The sequence below is a fragment of the Cucurbita pepo genome, chromosome LG11 (assembly GCF_002806865.2).
Source record: "Cucurbita pepo subsp. pepo cultivar mu-cu-16 chromosome LG11, ASM280686v2, whole genome shotgun sequence".
Taxonomy (NCBI): domain Eukaryota; kingdom Viridiplantae; phylum Streptophyta; class Magnoliopsida; order Cucurbitales; family Cucurbitaceae; genus Cucurbita; species Cucurbita pepo.
In genome coordinates this window covers 9,726,408-9,743,245 of record NC_036648.1, presented here as the reverse complement: position 1 = coordinate 9,743,245, position 16,838 = coordinate 9,726,408, and the positions used below count along the sequence as shown (strand labels likewise).

General features: G+C 39.0%; 3 protein-coding genes, 1 long non-coding RNA gene and 1 other non-coding gene across 9 annotated transcripts; 2 read left to right on the top strand and 3 right to left on the bottom strand.

Moving 5' to 3' along the window:
• Nucleotides 1-716: 716 nt before the first annotated feature.
• Nucleotides 717-4,153, bottom strand: LOC111805880 (PHD finger protein ALFIN-LIKE 4-like). Of its 3 annotated transcripts, none has more exons than XM_023691158.1 (6): nucleotides 4,021-4,151; nucleotides 3,777-3,894; nucleotides 3,603-3,635; nucleotides 2,464-2,692; nucleotides 1,755-1,890; nucleotides 717-1,240 (listed from the first exon to the last, which is right to left on the bottom strand). In XM_023691158.1, exons 2-6 carry the CDS (start codon nucleotides 3,871-3,873, stop codon nucleotides 980-982), a joined length of 756 nt encoding a protein of 251 aa, XP_023546926.1. In that variant the 5' UTR covers nucleotides 3,874-3,894; nucleotides 4,021-4,151; the 3' UTR covers nucleotides 717-979. The 3 variants fall into 3 exon arrangements, with proteins under 3 accessions (XP_023546926.1, XP_023546927.1, XP_023546928.1); XM_023691159.1 differs by having other exon boundaries at nucleotides 4,095-4,115; XM_023691160.1 differs by lacking the exon at nucleotides 3,603-3,635 and having other exon boundaries at nucleotides 4,021-4,153.
• A 795-nt stretch (nucleotides 4,154-4,948) lies between these two features.
• Nucleotides 4,949-8,581, bottom strand: LOC111805916 (nuclear transcription factor Y subunit A-3-like). Of its 2 annotated transcripts, none has more exons than XM_023691211.1 (7): nucleotides 8,301-8,581; nucleotides 7,308-7,628; nucleotides 6,313-6,425; nucleotides 6,160-6,237; nucleotides 5,855-6,034; nucleotides 5,397-5,617; nucleotides 4,949-5,292 (listed from the first exon to the last, which is right to left on the bottom strand). In XM_023691211.1, the coding sequence occupies exons 2-7, from the start codon at nucleotides 7,618-7,620 to the stop codon at nucleotides 5,196-5,198; spliced, it is 1,002 nt and encodes a 333-aa protein (XP_023546979.1). In that variant the 5' UTR covers nucleotides 7,621-7,628; nucleotides 8,301-8,581; the 3' UTR covers nucleotides 4,949-5,195. The 2 variants fall into 2 exon arrangements, with proteins under 2 accessions (XP_023546979.1, XP_023546978.1); XM_023691210.1 differs by having other exon boundaries at nucleotides 8,305-8,580.
• Nucleotides 8,582-11,325: 2,744 nt separating this feature from the next.
• On the top strand, nucleotides 11,326-11,397 carry TRNAH-GUG. Its single transcript has one exon. It is a non-coding gene; the product is annotated as a tRNA-His (tRNA).
• A 209-nt stretch (nucleotides 11,398-11,606) lies between these two features.
• On the top strand, nucleotides 11,607-15,875 carry LOC111805442 (protein Brevis radix-like 4). Of its 2 annotated transcripts, XM_023690549.1 has the most exons (7): nucleotides 11,607-11,698; nucleotides 11,793-11,928; nucleotides 12,048-12,252; nucleotides 12,359-12,738; nucleotides 14,492-14,627; nucleotides 14,780-15,180; nucleotides 15,448-15,875. In XM_023690549.1, exons 3-7 carry the CDS (start codon nucleotides 12,130-12,132, stop codon nucleotides 15,524-15,526), a joined length of 1,119 nt encoding a protein of 372 aa, XP_023546317.1. In that variant the 5' UTR covers nucleotides 11,607-11,698; nucleotides 11,793-11,928; nucleotides 12,048-12,129; the 3' UTR covers nucleotides 15,527-15,875. The 2 variants fall into 2 exon arrangements, with proteins under 2 accessions (XP_023546317.1, XP_023546318.1); XM_023690550.1 differs by lacking the exons at nucleotides 11,607-11,698; nucleotides 11,793-11,928 and having other exon boundaries at nucleotides 12,159-12,247.
• Nucleotides 15,876-15,950: 75 nt separating this feature from the next.
• Nucleotides 15,951-16,838, bottom strand: LOC111805450. Its single transcript, XR_002816673.1, has 2 exons — nucleotides 16,774-16,838; nucleotides 15,951-16,640 (listed from the first exon to the last, which is right to left on the bottom strand). It is a non-coding gene; the product is annotated as an uncharacterized LOC111805450 (long non-coding RNA).

Below are 16,838 nucleotides of genomic sequence, written 5' to 3'. Positions count from 1 at the left end.
ACATGGTGTATTTAACGTGCTTCTCAGCTACCAGTTCCCCCATCTATCAAATGCCAAGTTGCTTGAATTACTACCTTCGGGGTAAACTATAACAGGGCAAACTCTGTAAGAGTGATTGGTTAGGAAATAAATGTATATACCACAATAAATAAAAAGGCTTGTTTAGATTTGAATTGCATTCCCATCATCGGTAAAGATGAAAAACTATTGTGTTTGACAACCTCAACTAGAATTCAGCATCAGAGGAAACTTCATTTCCGAGAGTTGTAAGCTTACATAACCAAAACAAGGGTTTGGTTGTGCATTGTTCTGGACCTGGTTTCACGTGATGTTGCATCAACCACCGAGGAATTAGCGTTTGCCATTCTCAGTTCTCATACTTCCGCCATGAATGCATAGCACGCCAGCTCCATCTACTGCAGATATGATTACCGAAGACTAACAAACCAGAATCTCAAACATCTTTGCGCAGGGCAAGATTAAAATCCACAGCATCCAACAGTGCCTTTTTCACCTGTGCTTAGTCAGATTACCAGAAAGCATCTTTAAATCCTCGTCCAAACACACTCAATTCTTCACAATTTGCATATTAGAGTTTTTTTAAGGGTGGAAGAAGGAAATGATCTACCTTCTTTCAGCCAGCGACCAGCAGAAAACCAGAGTAGAGTTAACATACCTTGGAAGTGAGAACGAAATTTATGTTCTGAAGCCCAGGATAAGAAGCAGATCAGAAACAATTAAACAAGATAAATTATAGTGTTTCAGATTCCATAGCCGACAGGTTCGCACATATAGAACAATCTGTGTATCTCAGTTGGGAATTACATAGAATACATTTAATAGCCTGTAAGTTATCCGAATAAATAAGATTCCAGCCAACGCAATTAGTACATACCCTGGGGGGACATGGATTAATATTGGACTGACTACAAGTTAGCTTAATCCAACATGAATAAAATTAACGAGATACCCATCATTATCAGGGCCGTGCCCTCTTATTGCTGCACGAGGGGCATTTGTATTGCTTGATATGTTCGGCCCTTGCAGGAGTGATCTTCACACACTTGCCATGGAACCACTTCTCACATATGTCACAACATATCCAAAACTCGTCCGATGCATAATTCTCCCCGCATGCCCCACATAAGGTCTCCCCGTGCTCCTCCTCAGCTTCCTCATTCAGTCCCTCGTCTTCATCTTTTGCCAACCCATTAGACAACTTGCTTGATTCAGAATCTCTCTGTTAATAATGTTAATTTTGTTAAAAAAAAAATTAGTTAAACAAATGTTATCCAGTCAAAAGATCATATATAGAACGAAAACCGACTGGACATATAGAGCTGTAGATAAATCCATNATTAGTTAAACAAATGTTATACAGTCAAAAGATCATATATATAACGAAAACCGACTGGACATATAGAGCTGTAGATAAATCCATCAGGAGTAATGCATTGAAATTCAAAGACTTAGTTTTCAAAATAAATAATGTGCACATCAATGCCTTGCTTCTGAAACTAATATTTACTGCATAGCGATTTAGAAGCAAGTCCAGATACTTTCTCAACTTTTCTTTTTCCTTTGTAAATTTCTCTTATATTCTGTTTACTGTTCTTGAAGTGAGAACAATTGCATAGGGTACCAAACTATCTGATTGCGAGCACTAAGGTCCAAAATTCTTCATCAAACTCAATTGAGACATATGTCATTGTTCACGAATGAAAATGAAATAAGATACAGAAAATTCTTTTTACCCCCTTTGGGCCAGTCCTGGATTTGCTGCTGCTGTTATTTGAAACCAATGACTTGTCTTTTCCCTGTTTCTTCACACTTCCCGTCACAACCTCAAATATAGTGGGCAGATCATTTATCATCGTAAAGAGGCGTTTCCTGAATCATGAATCAATTCTACAAAATTAGCAAATAATGATATGAACAAGAGAAAATGATCACACTTCGAGAAACAAAATGCATGAATTTGAGTCTTTTTTCCCAAGCTACATTTCTTTGATCTTTTTGTAAGAGAAACACAAGGATTTNAACAAGAGAAAATGATCACACTTCGAGAAACAAAATGCATGAATTTGTGTCTTTTTTCCCAAGCCTACATTTCTTTGATCTTTTTGTAAGAGAAACACAAGGATTTACTTAAGCCTTCATAATCTTACCAATTTAACCCAAATTTATCAGTTAAAATGCAACACTTATACACATAAAGATTAATGGCCCACCAGTCAGTCTCCATATTGTGAAGTCTTCAAAGAACGGGTAGATGCATAATTAATAAAGAGATATGCCAGACATCAGAGTACCGCTCTGCACAACTAATAATTTGTTTTCCTTTTCCTTTTTAAATATCAGAGACAACTTTTGTATTTTCAAAACCGAAGCCATACACGTAGTAACAAGTAACTGTGGTGCCGCAGCGGCAGCGACAGCCAGGAAATTTAGTTCAGAAAGTACCTGTCAGATTTATCACAGCCAAATCTAGAACCAAAATAGAAAGCCACAGCAAGAAGCCATGCGTCACTATGAACGGCAACAAGGGATAGCCAATCCTTTTTTTGCATCCCATCTCTAGCAAAGTTAATGCCCAATGCTGGTTCCGGAACCTCTGGAGGTACTTCTTCCGCAGGCAAATTAACTTCCCACTGTTCATTAGGGAGTCCATATAGGCAGAGGTTTTCCTTCTCTGAAATTTGAAACAGCTGTGTAAATAGTTGAAAAGTTCACTGATGTCCGTAAAAGCAGAAATAGCTACATGGAGTGCTATTAAAAAAAGTAATTGGGTCCCCAATGTTTACTGCATTTATTCTTCGAGTGGCCAAGAACAGAAAGTACGAAGAAAATTCATAGCTAAGCACGTATTTATGTCACCAACTTCCTAGCTACTGAAGTCCCAATAACAATAACAATAACTTGCTACATTCCAGCTTGGAAGCTACAGTTGGAGATTACAAACAAAATTTAAAGTATCATTCACNCCTACTGAAGTCCCAATAAGCATAACAATAACTTGCTACATTCCAGCTTGGAAACTACAGTTGGAGATTACAAACAAAATTTAAAGTATCATTCACATTTCACAACGTCTTTAAATATGATGCCAACAAAATAACTAATGAAAAAGCTGGTAAAACTCAGATTCCAGCTACAATGTGTATGTGAGTGTGTGTGTGTGTGTGAAGCAGGTGGCTCTTTGAAATCTCANGTTGCCAACAAAATAACTAATGAAAAAGCTGGTAAAACTCAGATTCCAGCTACAATGTGTGTGTGTGTGTGTGTGTGTGTGTGTGTGTGTGTGTGTGTGTGTGTGTGTGTGTGTGTGTGTGTGTGTGTGTGTGTGTGTGTGTGTGTGTGAAGCAGGTGGCTCTTTGAAATCTCACCAAATTAGAGGCTCTCACTATCAGTAGTAATAAGTAACCGTGTCTTTTTCATTACCAAAAATTCACGAATCAAGAGAATACCCCACAGAGAAGATTTCAAAACAATATTAATTAACACACATAAAGTACAGTGTTGACTATCAAACCGCAATTGCAAGTAAACGAAAACCCACAAGTTAGGTAAAATAGAAAGAATGCAAAGAATGGAGCTCAGACCAGGGTCGCAAAGCTGATAAAATTCCACGACATCTGCAAAAAGATGGCAAGAGAGAAGAGTAATTAACTAGAAATGTAAAGCGCCATGAAAGCCTGGTAGAAGAACCCTAAAAATTGAAAACAAAAAGACAGAAATAGATGAGGAGGAGAAGGAAAAGTGAGATTGAACAAGACCGGTGGTGAGAGCTCTAATCATTCCAGCACGACGGCCCTTAAAGTCCCTGAAAACCTCTTCCACAGTCCGAGGATTGTAAGCTACTCCCCCATCCATGTTTTCTGGAATCCAAGTCCGCTGAATTCAGAAAAGAAGAAACAAACAGCGAGAAATGGTTATGGAAATCGAAAACGGAAGAAAGAAGAAACGCAGAGTGAAAAGCATCAGAAGAACAAGAAAGGCACTTCTGCAATGGTTGATTACCAATGGAGAAGAAAGGCACCAGCAAATCAAAACCGAACGCCCAAGAAAATCCAGTAGCAGGAGAGAGTTCTTACAGTTGCGGTTTTGAAGATTGGGCGCCTCTTACTCTCTCTCTCTCTCAAAGGAGAGGGAACAAAAAATTAAAATTAAAATTAAAATTAAAATTAAATTAAATCGANAACAAATCAAAACCGAACGCCCAAGAAAATCCAGTAGCAGGAGAGAGTTCTTACAGTTGCCGTTTTGAAGATTGGGCGCCTCTTTCTCTCTCTCTCTCAAAGGGGAGGGAACAAAAAAATTAAAATTAAAATTAAAATTAAAATTAAAATTAAAATTAAATTAAATCGAATAAACAATTAATAATTTCATTTTAGCTTTTTCTAAACACCGGCGGCAAAGATACACCATGCAATAGCGCGAGATGAGATTTATTGTTTCTTCAAATCCAGTACGTGGCAAGTGCTGATTGGCTGGCGGATTTATAAATCAATTTTTAAAATTTGGTTCTATGTCGAGAAATGCCGCCAAGTCAAAAGGACTGTAAATAAAGGGTAATATCAAGTACTTTCCGTACACGTGTCAGCCAATTAACGCAGAACATGAAATTCCAAATAANTGTTGTTTCTTCAAATCCATTACGTGGCAAGTGCTGATTGGCTGGCGGATTTATAAATCAATTTTTAAAATTTGGTTCTATGTCGAGAAATGCCGCCAACTCAAAACGACTGTAAATAAAGGGTAATATCAAGTACTTTCCGTACACGTGTCAGCCAATTAACGCAGAACATGAAATTCCAAATAAGGCAAAACACTGTAGAAATTACAAAAATACCCTTTGCCATATTGTCATTACAAACAAATCCACGTAAGCCCAAAACCATTGTCACCTGCTTCTAAAATATGGTTTGTTTTAAACACAAGNTAGAAATTACAAAAATACCCTTTGCCATATTGCCATTACAAACAAATCCACGTAAGCCCACAACCATTGTCACCTGCTTCTAAAATATGGTTTGTTTTAAACACAAGCAAATTATTGAAGGCCATCATGCCAACGTTGTCAATAGTACATTACTGTCGGTTTGTTTCTGCTCATTCCGAACTGAAATCACAAAGCATAAATAACTAACAAAGCCAAGGATGATTTGCCTGTCGTCTAGTTTAATAACACGGTTCTATCTTCCGCCACGCATTAAGTCTCCGCTATACTGCTCCATTCTTCCACCCATCCTGGAAGAGAGAGCGGAGAGCTGACTGTCCGACCGCCCAAACCTCACTGANCGAACCTCACTGAACCATTAGAGATGCTTGTGATCTCAGAGCTCACACCACGGTCGCTCGTTTCAGAGCTACATGTATTGAAGTCTGGTNCAAACCTCACTGAACCATAAGAGATGCTTGTGATCTCAGAGCTCACGCCACGGTCGCTCGTTTCAGAGCTACATGTATTGAAGTCTGGTGTATTCATCTGTTGGCTCAAGGTGGTCGAAGGAGTTGATTGAACAGGTGATTGATTCTTTTTCGAGCTGAGAAAGCGTCCACCAGATCCCCTCACTCTGTTCAGCGCATGAAGATGTCGAGACTCGTGGAGATACGGCTGCATAATTGAAATGGTATTATTGTCTAGTAGAGAATTGAAAGGAAGGATCAGATCATTCATATAAACTTCACAAACTAATACACTACAGCATTTTCTTAAAGCTTGCTCAAGTTCCCGAGTTCGAGTTCTTCCCATCGAAACATATTTAACTGTTTAAGGATTCCATTCCAATTGATTATTGATGGGAAGTGTCCAAAATCAACTGAAAAAAGGAGTAAAATTCACGAGGGATACCTTTCGGTTTCTTATGACTCTGTTTTGAGCCTCGAGCTTTGCACGAGACTGCCTCCTTCTAAGAATTCCATGGTATTGTTTGGCATTGACATAGATGGGCCCATCTTCAGCAAGAGCGTGCGGAATGGGGACTCGTGCAGGTGCGATCCCAACAACATTGGTATTTACTTGAGCTTGATTCTTATGAAAATCAAATCATTGACATCAATCAAGAACCACATAAGAGAAGATAAAATGCAGACAACTCCGGTGTATTAATCGACTTGCAATGTAAAAAGTTCAAAGGATCGATGTACGAAACTTACATTTATAGCCTGCTGACTGTAGGCACTGCACAATAGCCCGCCATAGTAAGGATCAATGTACGGGTATGGTACTCGAGTCTGAAATCGAGAGAGACAGATTATTAGCCTAGCAACGAATAAGAAACGGAAATCAAATAACAAAATTCAACCTACCATTGGCTGGCTGCCATCAACTTGGGGAGAATTGAACATAAATTCAGGGTTGCTAAACAAAATAACTGGTTTCATCTGATTCTCCACACTCTCGCCACAATTTTCCTCTTGACCTGAAGCACGAAGAATAACTTCAGGTTGGATAAAACGTCGAAAACATAAAAGATAACGAGAAATTAGTAGGCAGAACAATTTTTACGGCAGAAAATATCCTTCATAATTTTAATAACCTAGCAGTAGTAGAACAAATTTGAGAAGTACAAATAGTTTGCATTAGCTGTGAGATCCCACATCGGTTGAGGAGAAAAACGAAGCATTCTTTATAAGGGTGTGAAAACCTTTCCATAGCAGACACGTTTTAAAAACCTTGAGGAGAAGCTTGAAAGGGAAAGCCCAAAGAGGACAATATCGGCCCAAGCCAGACACCATGCAATGTGCCAGTGAGGAGGCTGAGGCCTGAAAGGGGCGGACACGAGGTGGTGTGCTAGCAAGGACACTGGGCCCTGAAGGAAGGTGGATTGGGAGGGTCCCACATCGATTGAAGAAGGGAACGAGTACCAGCGAGGACACTGGGCCCCGAAGGGAATGGATTATGAGATCCCACGTCGGTTGGGGAGGAGAACGAAACATTCTTTATAAGGGTGTGAAAACCTTTCCCTAGCAAACGCGTTTTAAGAATAAGGGGAAGCCCGAAAGGGAAAGCCCAAAGAGGACAATATCTGCTCGCGGTGGGCTTGGATCGTTACATTAGCCCTTCGGCAGTTCATCTACCAGCTCTTTAACTGAGATTCTAAGGGTGGCCAAGGGGTCGGGGCAATCAACATAGATAAAGTTGAGTGACTTAGCTTCCGCAGTACTATACCAAGTAAACCACATATTCCCATTTTACTCAATTTCTGATATTGTTATCAGTGTTGAGCTGAGCCACACTACTACTAATCAAACAAATGTATAACGAACAACAAATAAACAGAGGAATCGAAGCATGCAAGTACCAGATTCAGAAGAAATGCATTGCTCTTGAGCATTTTGCACCTCCATAGTACACACTTTATGCAGAGATTCACCAATTGAATGGGCTGTAGATGACTCCTGATCTGGTAACTGAAAGCCCAAATGCTTGTGATGATGCTGTGGAGGAGTTTCAAGTTTAAGAGTTGTATTATCAGACAAAGGCAATGGGATCTTCCGTTCGTTCGAGCTCCGCCACGGCGTACAATCAACTGAAAATGGAAATACTGAATGCACAGAGTCCTGATCAAGATTTTTCTGGGAAAAGTTCTTGAGTGGAATGGCCATCATGTTCATCAACAACTCTGTGACCACAAATCAAGGCCAAACAAGATATTCAAGCAGTGTACACATTGTTCTCATCTATTTAATTCATTCTTCATGGCTGATCAAGCATCACATCATTATACAAATAAGCATAACATAGCCAGTAGTTGAAACAAGTGAGCACAACAAGCCTTANTAAGCACAACAAGTCTTAATCGATTGAGTATCCAAACGCAAGACAGCATAAGCATATTTATAAATATCTGACAATGAAAATTACTTGTTGAAAGAAGAAAAAAACACCAAGAAATGAAACGAAAGCAGAGGTAACTATTGGAGACTAGTAATTAATAGCAAATCCAATTCAGATGAAGCTATGAATGGGAAGAACAGCCCAACAGAAATGGAAAATGCATTAATATGAGCAGAATCCAGAAGCTAAAAGGCCGCAATAGGACAAGAACTGAGGCTTAAACCAAACAACAACAGCCCTGGCGCAGGCATCAGAAAACAAACATCGCGGTGATCTCAAACCCCACATGCATTCAAAAATCAGCAAACAACAGAGAGCAACTAAGATTGTAAACACAAAAAAATGGAGAATCCAGTTCATCGGAAGCAATAACGGATTGGAAGAAAAGGCGATACTAAGAAGAGGAGAAATGGGGAAGGGGATGAAAGAAAACAGTAGCGATAGCATTAAGAGAGACCGACAAAGCGGGTTTGGCGAGAAGCTAGGCAGCAACAAAGAAGGAAGATGTCGGGATGTCGTCGGACATGTCTCCTGTGCCGAGAAAACCCACAGAAAAGCCACTTGGTAGAAACTAAAGCTCTGCGACCGTACAGATTTGTGTGTCCTTCGTCTGTGAGAATCGCAACAGAGGAAGAGAGCGACGGAATTTGCTCTTCTGTAAAAAAACAGAGGCAGTGGGTGTGTGGCTGTGTGGGTGTGTAGGCTCTGTGAGTGATTTTTCTCTCTTCACACCCACCGCGATACGGTCGGTCTTCCGCCTTCTGGTTTTTTCCAATTTGACGTCTTTTTCTCCGTTGGCCCCACTCGCGCGTCCAAACACGCCCTTACCCTATCTTTTGGCCTTATTCACTCTCGCTCTTCCAGCCGCCGTTAACTGTGTAACCTACGCCCACGCGCACTCCTTTTCTCTCTACCCCACTCTTCCCTTACTTGCATGCCCCTTCTACACGTTGCTTTCTGACCTCCGCACGTGGCACTCACGCTTCCTCTCCCGCGTGAGAGGCATCCCAATATTTGCCACTCATGTTTTCAATATATTTCGAAACTGCCCCTTCTTTTCATCCTTTTCCGAGATGGAAAAGTTAAGCAAAAAGGGACAGACGATTGCTACTTTGACCATGGTGAATCTCTTTAATTTCGAAAATGCCACTGACATCTCTGTTATTTAATTATTTTTTAAAATTAAAATAAAGCCAAGTAGCATGTTTTATTGTTTTTTCGATACTAAAATTGTTGAATGCTTCAACCGCATCATTTGTACAAATTTGATGTCGTCCCACATTATTTTTTATGCCATTCTTTCAATAATCGAGGGGAGGGAGTCACACGTTGGCTAATTTAGAGAATAATGATCATAGGTTTATTATAAATGAGGAATACTATCTCCATTAGTATGAGGCCTTTTAAAAAGTTTAAAGCAAACTTGTGCTCAAACTCAACAATATCATACTATTTGTGGAGAGTTGTGATTCCTAACATGGTATAGAGTCATGCCCTAAACTTAGCCATTAGCCATGACAATAGAATCCTCGAATGCTCGAATGTGGAACAAAGGGTGTACTTTATTTGAGACCTCTAGAGAAAGGAGTCGAGCCTCAATTAAGAGGAGACCCTTGAAACTTATAGTGTACTTTGTTCAATGGGAGGATTGTTGGAAGTGAGTTCTACGTTGACTAATTTAGGAAATGATCATGGATTTATAAGTGAGGAATATTATGATATAGGTTTTGGTATACATTTTTAAAATAACTTTCACTTCAAAAATTTTATTAAAAAAAATAGAAAACTAATATGTCACCCAACATATAATTTTGTCATTTGAATTTTAAAATTAATCGTCTACATTTAATAGAAGCTTATGCCTGAGTTTAAAAATAATAATAATTATTATAACAAATTTGAAAGTTTATACATTAAATACACAACAACTTTTAATATGGGAAATTAGATTATATAATTTAATATATATGTATATTGGGAATGTTAGTTAATATATATATTGGGAACCGTAGAGGAGATTCAGATTTCAGGTACCCTTGTGGCTGAATATTTTCAAAAAAATAAATAAAATAAATAAATCTGCGGCCGCAGATTAGGGGTAATTTGGTAAAGTGGACAGGCAATACCCAAGGTTCGTCGGTTACCGTTAAAAGAGGTTTACCGAAATTGTGGCTTAAAGCAATAGGCGAAGACTTGAGACCTTCGGCTCCGGTGGTCGGTTATCACACCCTCATCCAACTTGGACAAGCCCAACCGGGAATCTCCACGTACTCAAATAGTTTTTGTTATTTTTTATTTATTTGGGGATTAAAAAATGAAAATAAGAAAAAGAAAAAAAAAACAAAATAAAGAGGGTGCGCTCTTTAGCTGAAGTCATGGTATTAAAAAAACAAAAAATCCTTTGCAAAATAATAATAATAATTTAGTAATGCTTATTAATCCTATCCAAACACCCATTCACGATGGTGCTTAACCTTAGTTCGGTAATGATAATTTATTACCATTTAAAAAATCTAATTATAATTAGCAATATAAAATGTTTAATTATTTAATTTTGATAGATTTAACTATTGTTTCTGTCCATTTAACAGGATTCTCTCCACTGGTATGATATTAACCACCTTAACTTTCATGGCTTTGCTTTAGGCCTTATTCCAATAGATCATATCTGCACATAGTAAAATAATTCAGTGATTTCCTGATTTGTTACCAAATCTATGATTTCGCAATGATTTACTTTACCATAAATCAAAGAAATATATGATTTCCTGCTTTGTTATAGATTTACTTGTTTCTTTGTTACCATAAATGAAAGAGAATCTATGATTTCAAACATATGATTTGTTACAATGTAATTTTCATTATATACATATATAAATACATGGGGTCGTGACCCATATAGGTCTTAGTACCATTCAACCTGAACTTTCATCCAACAATATGGTGATTAATTTATATTTATGCAAAATTTTATTTTATTAAAATTAATAAATTTATGAATATTAAATAAATAAATAAATAAACTAAAAATTGATTTTTAATTTTTTTAAAAATTTGACTTAATTAGGGGATTTATTTTATTTTTTGAGCTCCAACTGTTTTCAAATGGCTATGATCTTTAGCACTCATGAGTGGACAGCATTTTCTTCCCTTCCACCTAAATTAATGTTGAAATGACGGATTTGGACACGTGGCATATGCCCTTTTGATACCCTTTATTGTAAAACGCCACCTGAGAAATTTAAAAAAAAAAAAAAAAAAATGTCAATAGCTTTAAGAATTTGTTAGGCAGCAATTATTGGGCACCAACCATGAATTTATTCTACACTACATTTTATTAGCTTAAACCCTTAAACAAATTTATCCTCTTTTTATTAATTTAATATTTACTTTTGTTCTCAATCTAGATATTATTCGATTCAACCTAGTTGCTTTTTTGAAATTAAATAATATAGTTGTATATTCCACCTCCTTGCAACAAAGTGGCTGTAGTTTAGTGGTGAGAATTCCACGTTGTGGCCGTGGAGACCTGGGCTCGAATCCCAGCAGCCACACTTTTTTTAATTTTTTGAGGAAATAAAAGGAAATGGACCCGAGGCCCAAATGAGACGAAGAAATGGGCTGGGCTTAGGTCTGGATTCGGTCGTGGAACTTGAAACATAAAGACCGCGCAACAGCAACCGGTATGTAGCCGGTAGCCGGTAGCAGGTAAGGAGAAAGGGAAATCGCACAGTTGGTGAAATGAAAATTGAAGACATGCCATAATTATTGCAATTGCCCGGCAACCAGCAATTTGTTTGACGCTCTCCTTTCACTTCCCGCCGGAGTATGCGCCATTTCCTCTCCGATCACACGGTTTCTGTACCTTTCTTTTTCTCTATTTTCGTTCCATTATTAGACCTCGCGAGGTTGTCATTTTCATTTCCATTTCCCTTTCCATTTTTTACAGGAATCGCTGGAGCTTAGTCTATGGTTGGATTGAATCAGTCTGAGGGTGAACAGCGGCGCTGTCTTGTTTTCATCGCGTCAAAACTGTACCAGAACAACCGATTCCTAATTTTTCAGGAGAAACTAAGGATTCAAGAGTGAGAATCTGCGCTTTGCTAGTCTTAGTCTTAGTCTTCTTCCCTTTGTTCTTGATCGACTTCTATATTTTTTAAGTTCATTTTTAGAATTTGTTTTTAAGCAAAATTTGGCTTATCAGCGTCCGAAAGCGAGGGCAGCGATTTGACATTTACTTCGCTGCTTGAAATTGGGCTGCTGGAGAAGTACTGTAAGAGGTGAAAATGCTGACATGCATAGTTCGTTCTAAGAAACTCGGAGATGGCTCCTTGACTCAAATTGAAGAATCGGACTCCGTCAATGGACCTGGGAATAAGCAACAATCTGTCAAATCTCTGACAGGTCAGGTACTTCGAGATCAAACTCCTTTTCTCCTAGTTATCAATTTCTTGTTCTCATGACTGGAATGAGGGAATTTAATGTTCATGTTCATTGTTGGTTTATTCTTTTTAGCTCAAAGACATGGCGTTAAAAGCCTCCGGATCGTACCGAACTTGCAACCCTTGCGCAGGGCCGATACCGCAGAGTCGACTCAAGAACTGCAGCTCACAGTCAGATGCCGACTCAGAGCGGTTCAAGTGGGCTTACAAGCGATCCGGGAGCTTGAGCTCGACGAAAACGAGAACATGGGGCAAGGAGATGGAAGCGAGGCTGAAGGGGATTTCAAGCGGAGAAGGAACCCCCAATTCACTGAGTGGGCGCCGAGTTGACCCAGTTGTGTACGTCGAGGAGAGCGAACCAAAGGAGTGGGTGGCGCAGGTGGAACCCGGTGTGTTAATCACATTCGTTTCACTTCCTCGAGGAGGGAATGATCTGAAACGGATACGTTTCAGGTACGCTCTACACAGAATAACATCGACGGTACAAATTCTTTTGGTTTCTTTTTAACAAGTTACTTTGCGGTTTGGTTTGACTTTAATGATATAGCAGATGTGAATAAGGATGTGCGGTGGGGCTTCATAATCACCTCCCCACCATCTTTTTCGACTTCTTAATTAGCAATAGAAGCGGCCCTCTTAGTGGGTCATTTACTGGGAGTTGGGGACGTGCTTGGATCTTATTTCCATTACTTTTCAGTTCATTTTTTTATGGTTTATTTGCCCTTCTGGAATTTCTTTGGCTGTGTGCGTCACCAGAGCTTATTTTTGGTTGGAAGAGGCGAGGAAGAATATATTTAAAACAAAGAAAGGTTGAAACAGAGGGTTGGAGTAATCCCCTTTGGAATTGTGGGGTCTGATTTTTTCTCAGTAAAGATCACGCCTTCTCATGAAAAGCAATGAAGAAAAAGTCCAAAAGTAAAACTCAATTGTGACGTGGGAGTGGTGGGTGGGGGCAAATTTGATTGTGGTGGGGAAACTTTATTCCCAGAATTGTCGTCGTGTCGGGGAATTCTCTTCCTCTTCTCTTTCTTTTCAAGAATTCTTCACGCCTACCCTGATTCTCCTGGATTTGTCTTCTGCTAATCGAGTTAAATACTGGCTTACCCACNAGATCACGCCTTCTCATGAAAAGCAATGAAGAAAAAGTCCAAAAGTAAAACTCAATTGTGACGTGGGAGTGGTGGGTGGGGGCAAATTTGATTGTGGTGGGGAAACTTTATTCCCAGAATTGTCGTCGTGTCGGGGAATTCTCTTCCTCTTCTCTTTCTTTTCAAGAATTCTTCACGCCTACCCTGATTCTCCTGGATTTGTCTTCTGCTAATCGAGTTAAATACTGGCTTACCCACAGCCCAAGCAAAATTGAACACCAAACAAGGTTATTCTTCATCTCCACCAATTTAAATATCTCTTCTATCCTATTGGTCTCATCCATAACCCTCTTGTGATATCCCACGTTGGTTGGGGAGGAGAACGAAAGACCCCTTATAAGGTGGTACGCGTTTTAAAGACTTGAGGAGAAGCTCGAAAGGAAAAACCTAAAAAGGACAATATCTGCCAGCGGTGGGCCTAGGTCATTACACCTTTAGATTGACTTTATCTAAGCTACGTGACACCAATTAGACGAGATCCTATCATAATATCTCGGTCTGTTAGCCTAATAAAGAAAAGTTCGAGGGGTTTGGATCTAGTGGTTAATAGGCCTTGGGCACAGAGTCAATATTTGATACCACCAGAACTACTTTATTCAAAGCATTAAAGTTTCTCCTTGCTTTTTTCTTTTTTCTTTTATATTATTTAATTTTTGACCAAATTGGCTCCTATTAAGAATTTTCATGATTAGCAACACTAGGGTGAAACTAAAAGGTCATTGTATGTGACGAGAACAATATTCTTTGCTAGGTCCATTGCTGTGAAAATGTTTTATCTTTGGTAATCCATATCTCTTGTTAATTATGAGTGAGAACAAGAGAGGAAGACAAAATTTTTAGTTCCATATGTATAGTGTGATATCTGATCTCTATGACCGTGACATGTATAGCAATTTCTTTCAATATTGTGTGTTATAGGTTAAAGTACTCCCCACTACAACCCCCTTTTATCCATGTATACTCCATCAAAAAAGTACCCCCTATTATCCATGTAGTGGGGAGTACTTTTTTATGTAGAGTTTGATTGTTGTTTTTGTTTTCGTATCCATCTTGATTAGTCGAGACGTATTCAATAAATGGCAAGCTCAAAGATGGTGGGCAGAGAACTATGATAGAGTTATGGAACTATACAATGTTCAGAGGTTCAACCGGCAAGCCTTTCCTCTTCCAACCCCACCAAGATCCGAGGATGAGGTAAGCTTATAGCTCAGTGGCAACGCTTGGAAGACTGATAGCATTTTGAAATTATACAAAAATTATTGTTGTGTGCAATATAATTTTTGTGTTGTGTATACTGTGTTTCTTGTTATATCATATTGATGAGGCCCCCCTCTCCACTGAAACAGCAAAGCTCAAAAATAGAATCTGTGGAACACAGCCCTGTAACACCTCCACTAACTGCAGAACGCTTGCCTCGCAATCTCCACCGTCCCATTGGAGCGGGTGTGAGTTATTCATCCCCAGATTCACTTGAATATCAGCCAATGCAGTATCGGCAGTACCAAGATTCAGGTCTGACCTCCACTCCTAAACTCTCTAGCATCAGTGGTGCAAAGACAGAAACATCTTCCATTGATGCATCCATGAGAAGCAGTTCATCAAGGGATGCAGATCGTTCAGGAGAACTATCCATCAGTAATGCTAGTGATCTTGAGTCTGAATGGGTCGAACAAGACGAGGCAGGGGTTTATATTACAATCAGAGCTTTGCCTGGCGGCAAAAGGGAACTCAGAAGAGTCAGATTCAGGTACTAAACATTCTGCATCATCTTGATCTCAATTTATTTAACGTAGGTAGCTTTCAGAAATTTTCTAGAGCTTGCCATTGCTACAAATGAGAATCTTGTTATCCCCTATCACTAACCAAGTTCATATATTTCCAAGGTTGACTAACATAATGAAAATTGAAGTTAACATTCGTCTAGAATTCTATCATAAGATTAGTTGATACTTGACAATGCCACCCACTATTGACAGCTCTGTTGACCTTGTTCTGTCATCTTTGAATGTTGCAGCCGGGAAAAATTTGGGGAGATGCATGCTAGATTGTGGTGGGAAGAAAATCGAGCCAGAATACACGAGCAATACTTGTAAGAGAATTAGTGCAAAAAATCTGGCAACGTGCGCTTTTCTAAAGTCCGAAAGAAGTGGTACTTTTTCAAAATTTATGATCATTGCCATACTAGTAAGAAGTCTCCCTTATAGAGATCTTTCCAGTGCTGTTAGTGTTGGCATCCTATGATGTTTGGGGGTATACATATACATGCGAAACCAAGTCGCGTGTAGTTTTCACGATATGTGGATGTTAGATTTTAATTTTTTAATAGCTTTTTTCCCCTCTGTCTTACATTTTGGTTGAAGAGGCATTGCCTCTATGTATTGTAGTATGGTGGATGTAAAACTTTAATTCCTCATGTGTCAATATCAATGGAAGAGATTAAGATGTGCGGGCTTCCTCCCTCTCTAATTCACAAGTGTAGAGAACCTGTTATTTGTTAGCAATAGAGATGTCTATTTATGGGCAGAAACGGGACTTTTATTTATACTAAAGAGAACTACAGAAGATTAGTTTAGAAGTCACACCACTATTTAGATTCTTCTACAAGGACTGGATCAATAGAATCAATGGGTTGCAGGAGAGGGATGAATGAAAAACTGCGTTAGACAAATAGTTCAAAAGAAAATGCTAAAGTTGAGCTGAGACTCGAGAGGGTCTATCCGGTTCTAACCACAGGGAGTGAGTGTGCTTGGTGATTGAGATTACCTGCCCAACTTGTTGATTTTAAAACTTACAGAAGTGTCTCTGAAGCAAGGAAGGGCTGCAAAATCATCATGGCTATGGTCAAGCATTTCCCCGATGAATTCCTGCCAAAAGAGAAGTCAGGGAGGAAAGTAATAGAAGTAAAGTAACATAAAGGAAGATGGTGGCACTGGCTTCTAAGTCAGGATCTTCTTTAGGGGAGCCTTCTGTTTACTGATTTTAATGTGTGTTTTGGTTAATTGTTTGAGTTTGATTGGCTTTTTACAGGTTTGAAACAAGGGAAAATGACAAAACAGGGGAAACTCAAATTCAACTGGTTGCCTTCGCAGACAGGCTACTATTCCACCAAGAATGCTTTGTCCTGCTTTTGATAATCATAGAATCCACAATGATTTCAGGTATGGAAAACTTCCCATCTGAACAAACAAATCTGGTTTATGTTGGGCACTGCAGAAAGAGAAACTGGAAGGATCAGCAGAGGAGACAATGATGCAGAAGAAATGAAAAGAAGAGGTAATTGGGGAGACAGGTAGTGAGTTAAAATAATTGGAGGAACAGGCAAAGATTGCAAAAACTAAACCGTGAAGATTTTTGTGGTACAGAAGAACTGAAGGTTGATATGTAGTTTTGGAGTGGACAGTGAAG

Bases quoted from the DNA above. Each gene is read 5' to 3' on its own strand.
- LOC111805442 (XM_023690549.1), top strand. From the start codon at position 12,130: ATGCTGACATGCATAGTTCGTTCTAAGAAACTCGGAGATGGCTCCTTG. The intron at 12,253-12,358 runs GTACTTCGAGAT...TATTCTTTTTAG, and splicing joins TCAAATCTCTGACAGGTCAG to CTCAAAGACATGGCGTTAAA. The intron at 15,181-15,447 runs GTACTAAACATT...TGAATGTTGCAG, and splicing joins CTCAGAAGAGTCAGATTCAG to CCGGGAAAAATTTGGGGAGA.
- LOC111805916 (XM_023691211.1), bottom strand. From the start codon at position 7,620: ATGAACATGATGGCCATTCCACTCAAGAACTTTTCCCAGAAAAATCTT. The intron at 6,035-6,159 runs GTAAGTTTCGTA...GATTTTCATAAG, and splicing joins ACAGTCAGCAGGCTATAAAT to AATCAAGCTCAAGTAAATAC. The intron at 5,618-5,854 runs GTATCCCTCGTG...TCAATTATGCAG, and splicing joins GAGTCATAAGAAACCGAAAG to CCGTATCTCCACGAGTCTCG.
- LOC111805880 (XM_023691158.1), bottom strand. From the start codon at position 3,873: ATGGATGGGGGAGTAGCTTACAATCCTCGGACTGTGGAAGAGGTTTTC. The intron at 3,636-3,776 runs GTCTTGTTCAAT...ATCTTTTTGCAG, and splicing joins GATTAGAGCTCTCACCACCG to ATGTCGTGGAATTTTATCAG. The intron at 1,891-2,463 runs GTACTTTCTGAA...TTCATGATTCAG, and splicing joins GGCTGTGATAAATCTGACAG to GAAACGCCTCTTTACGATGA.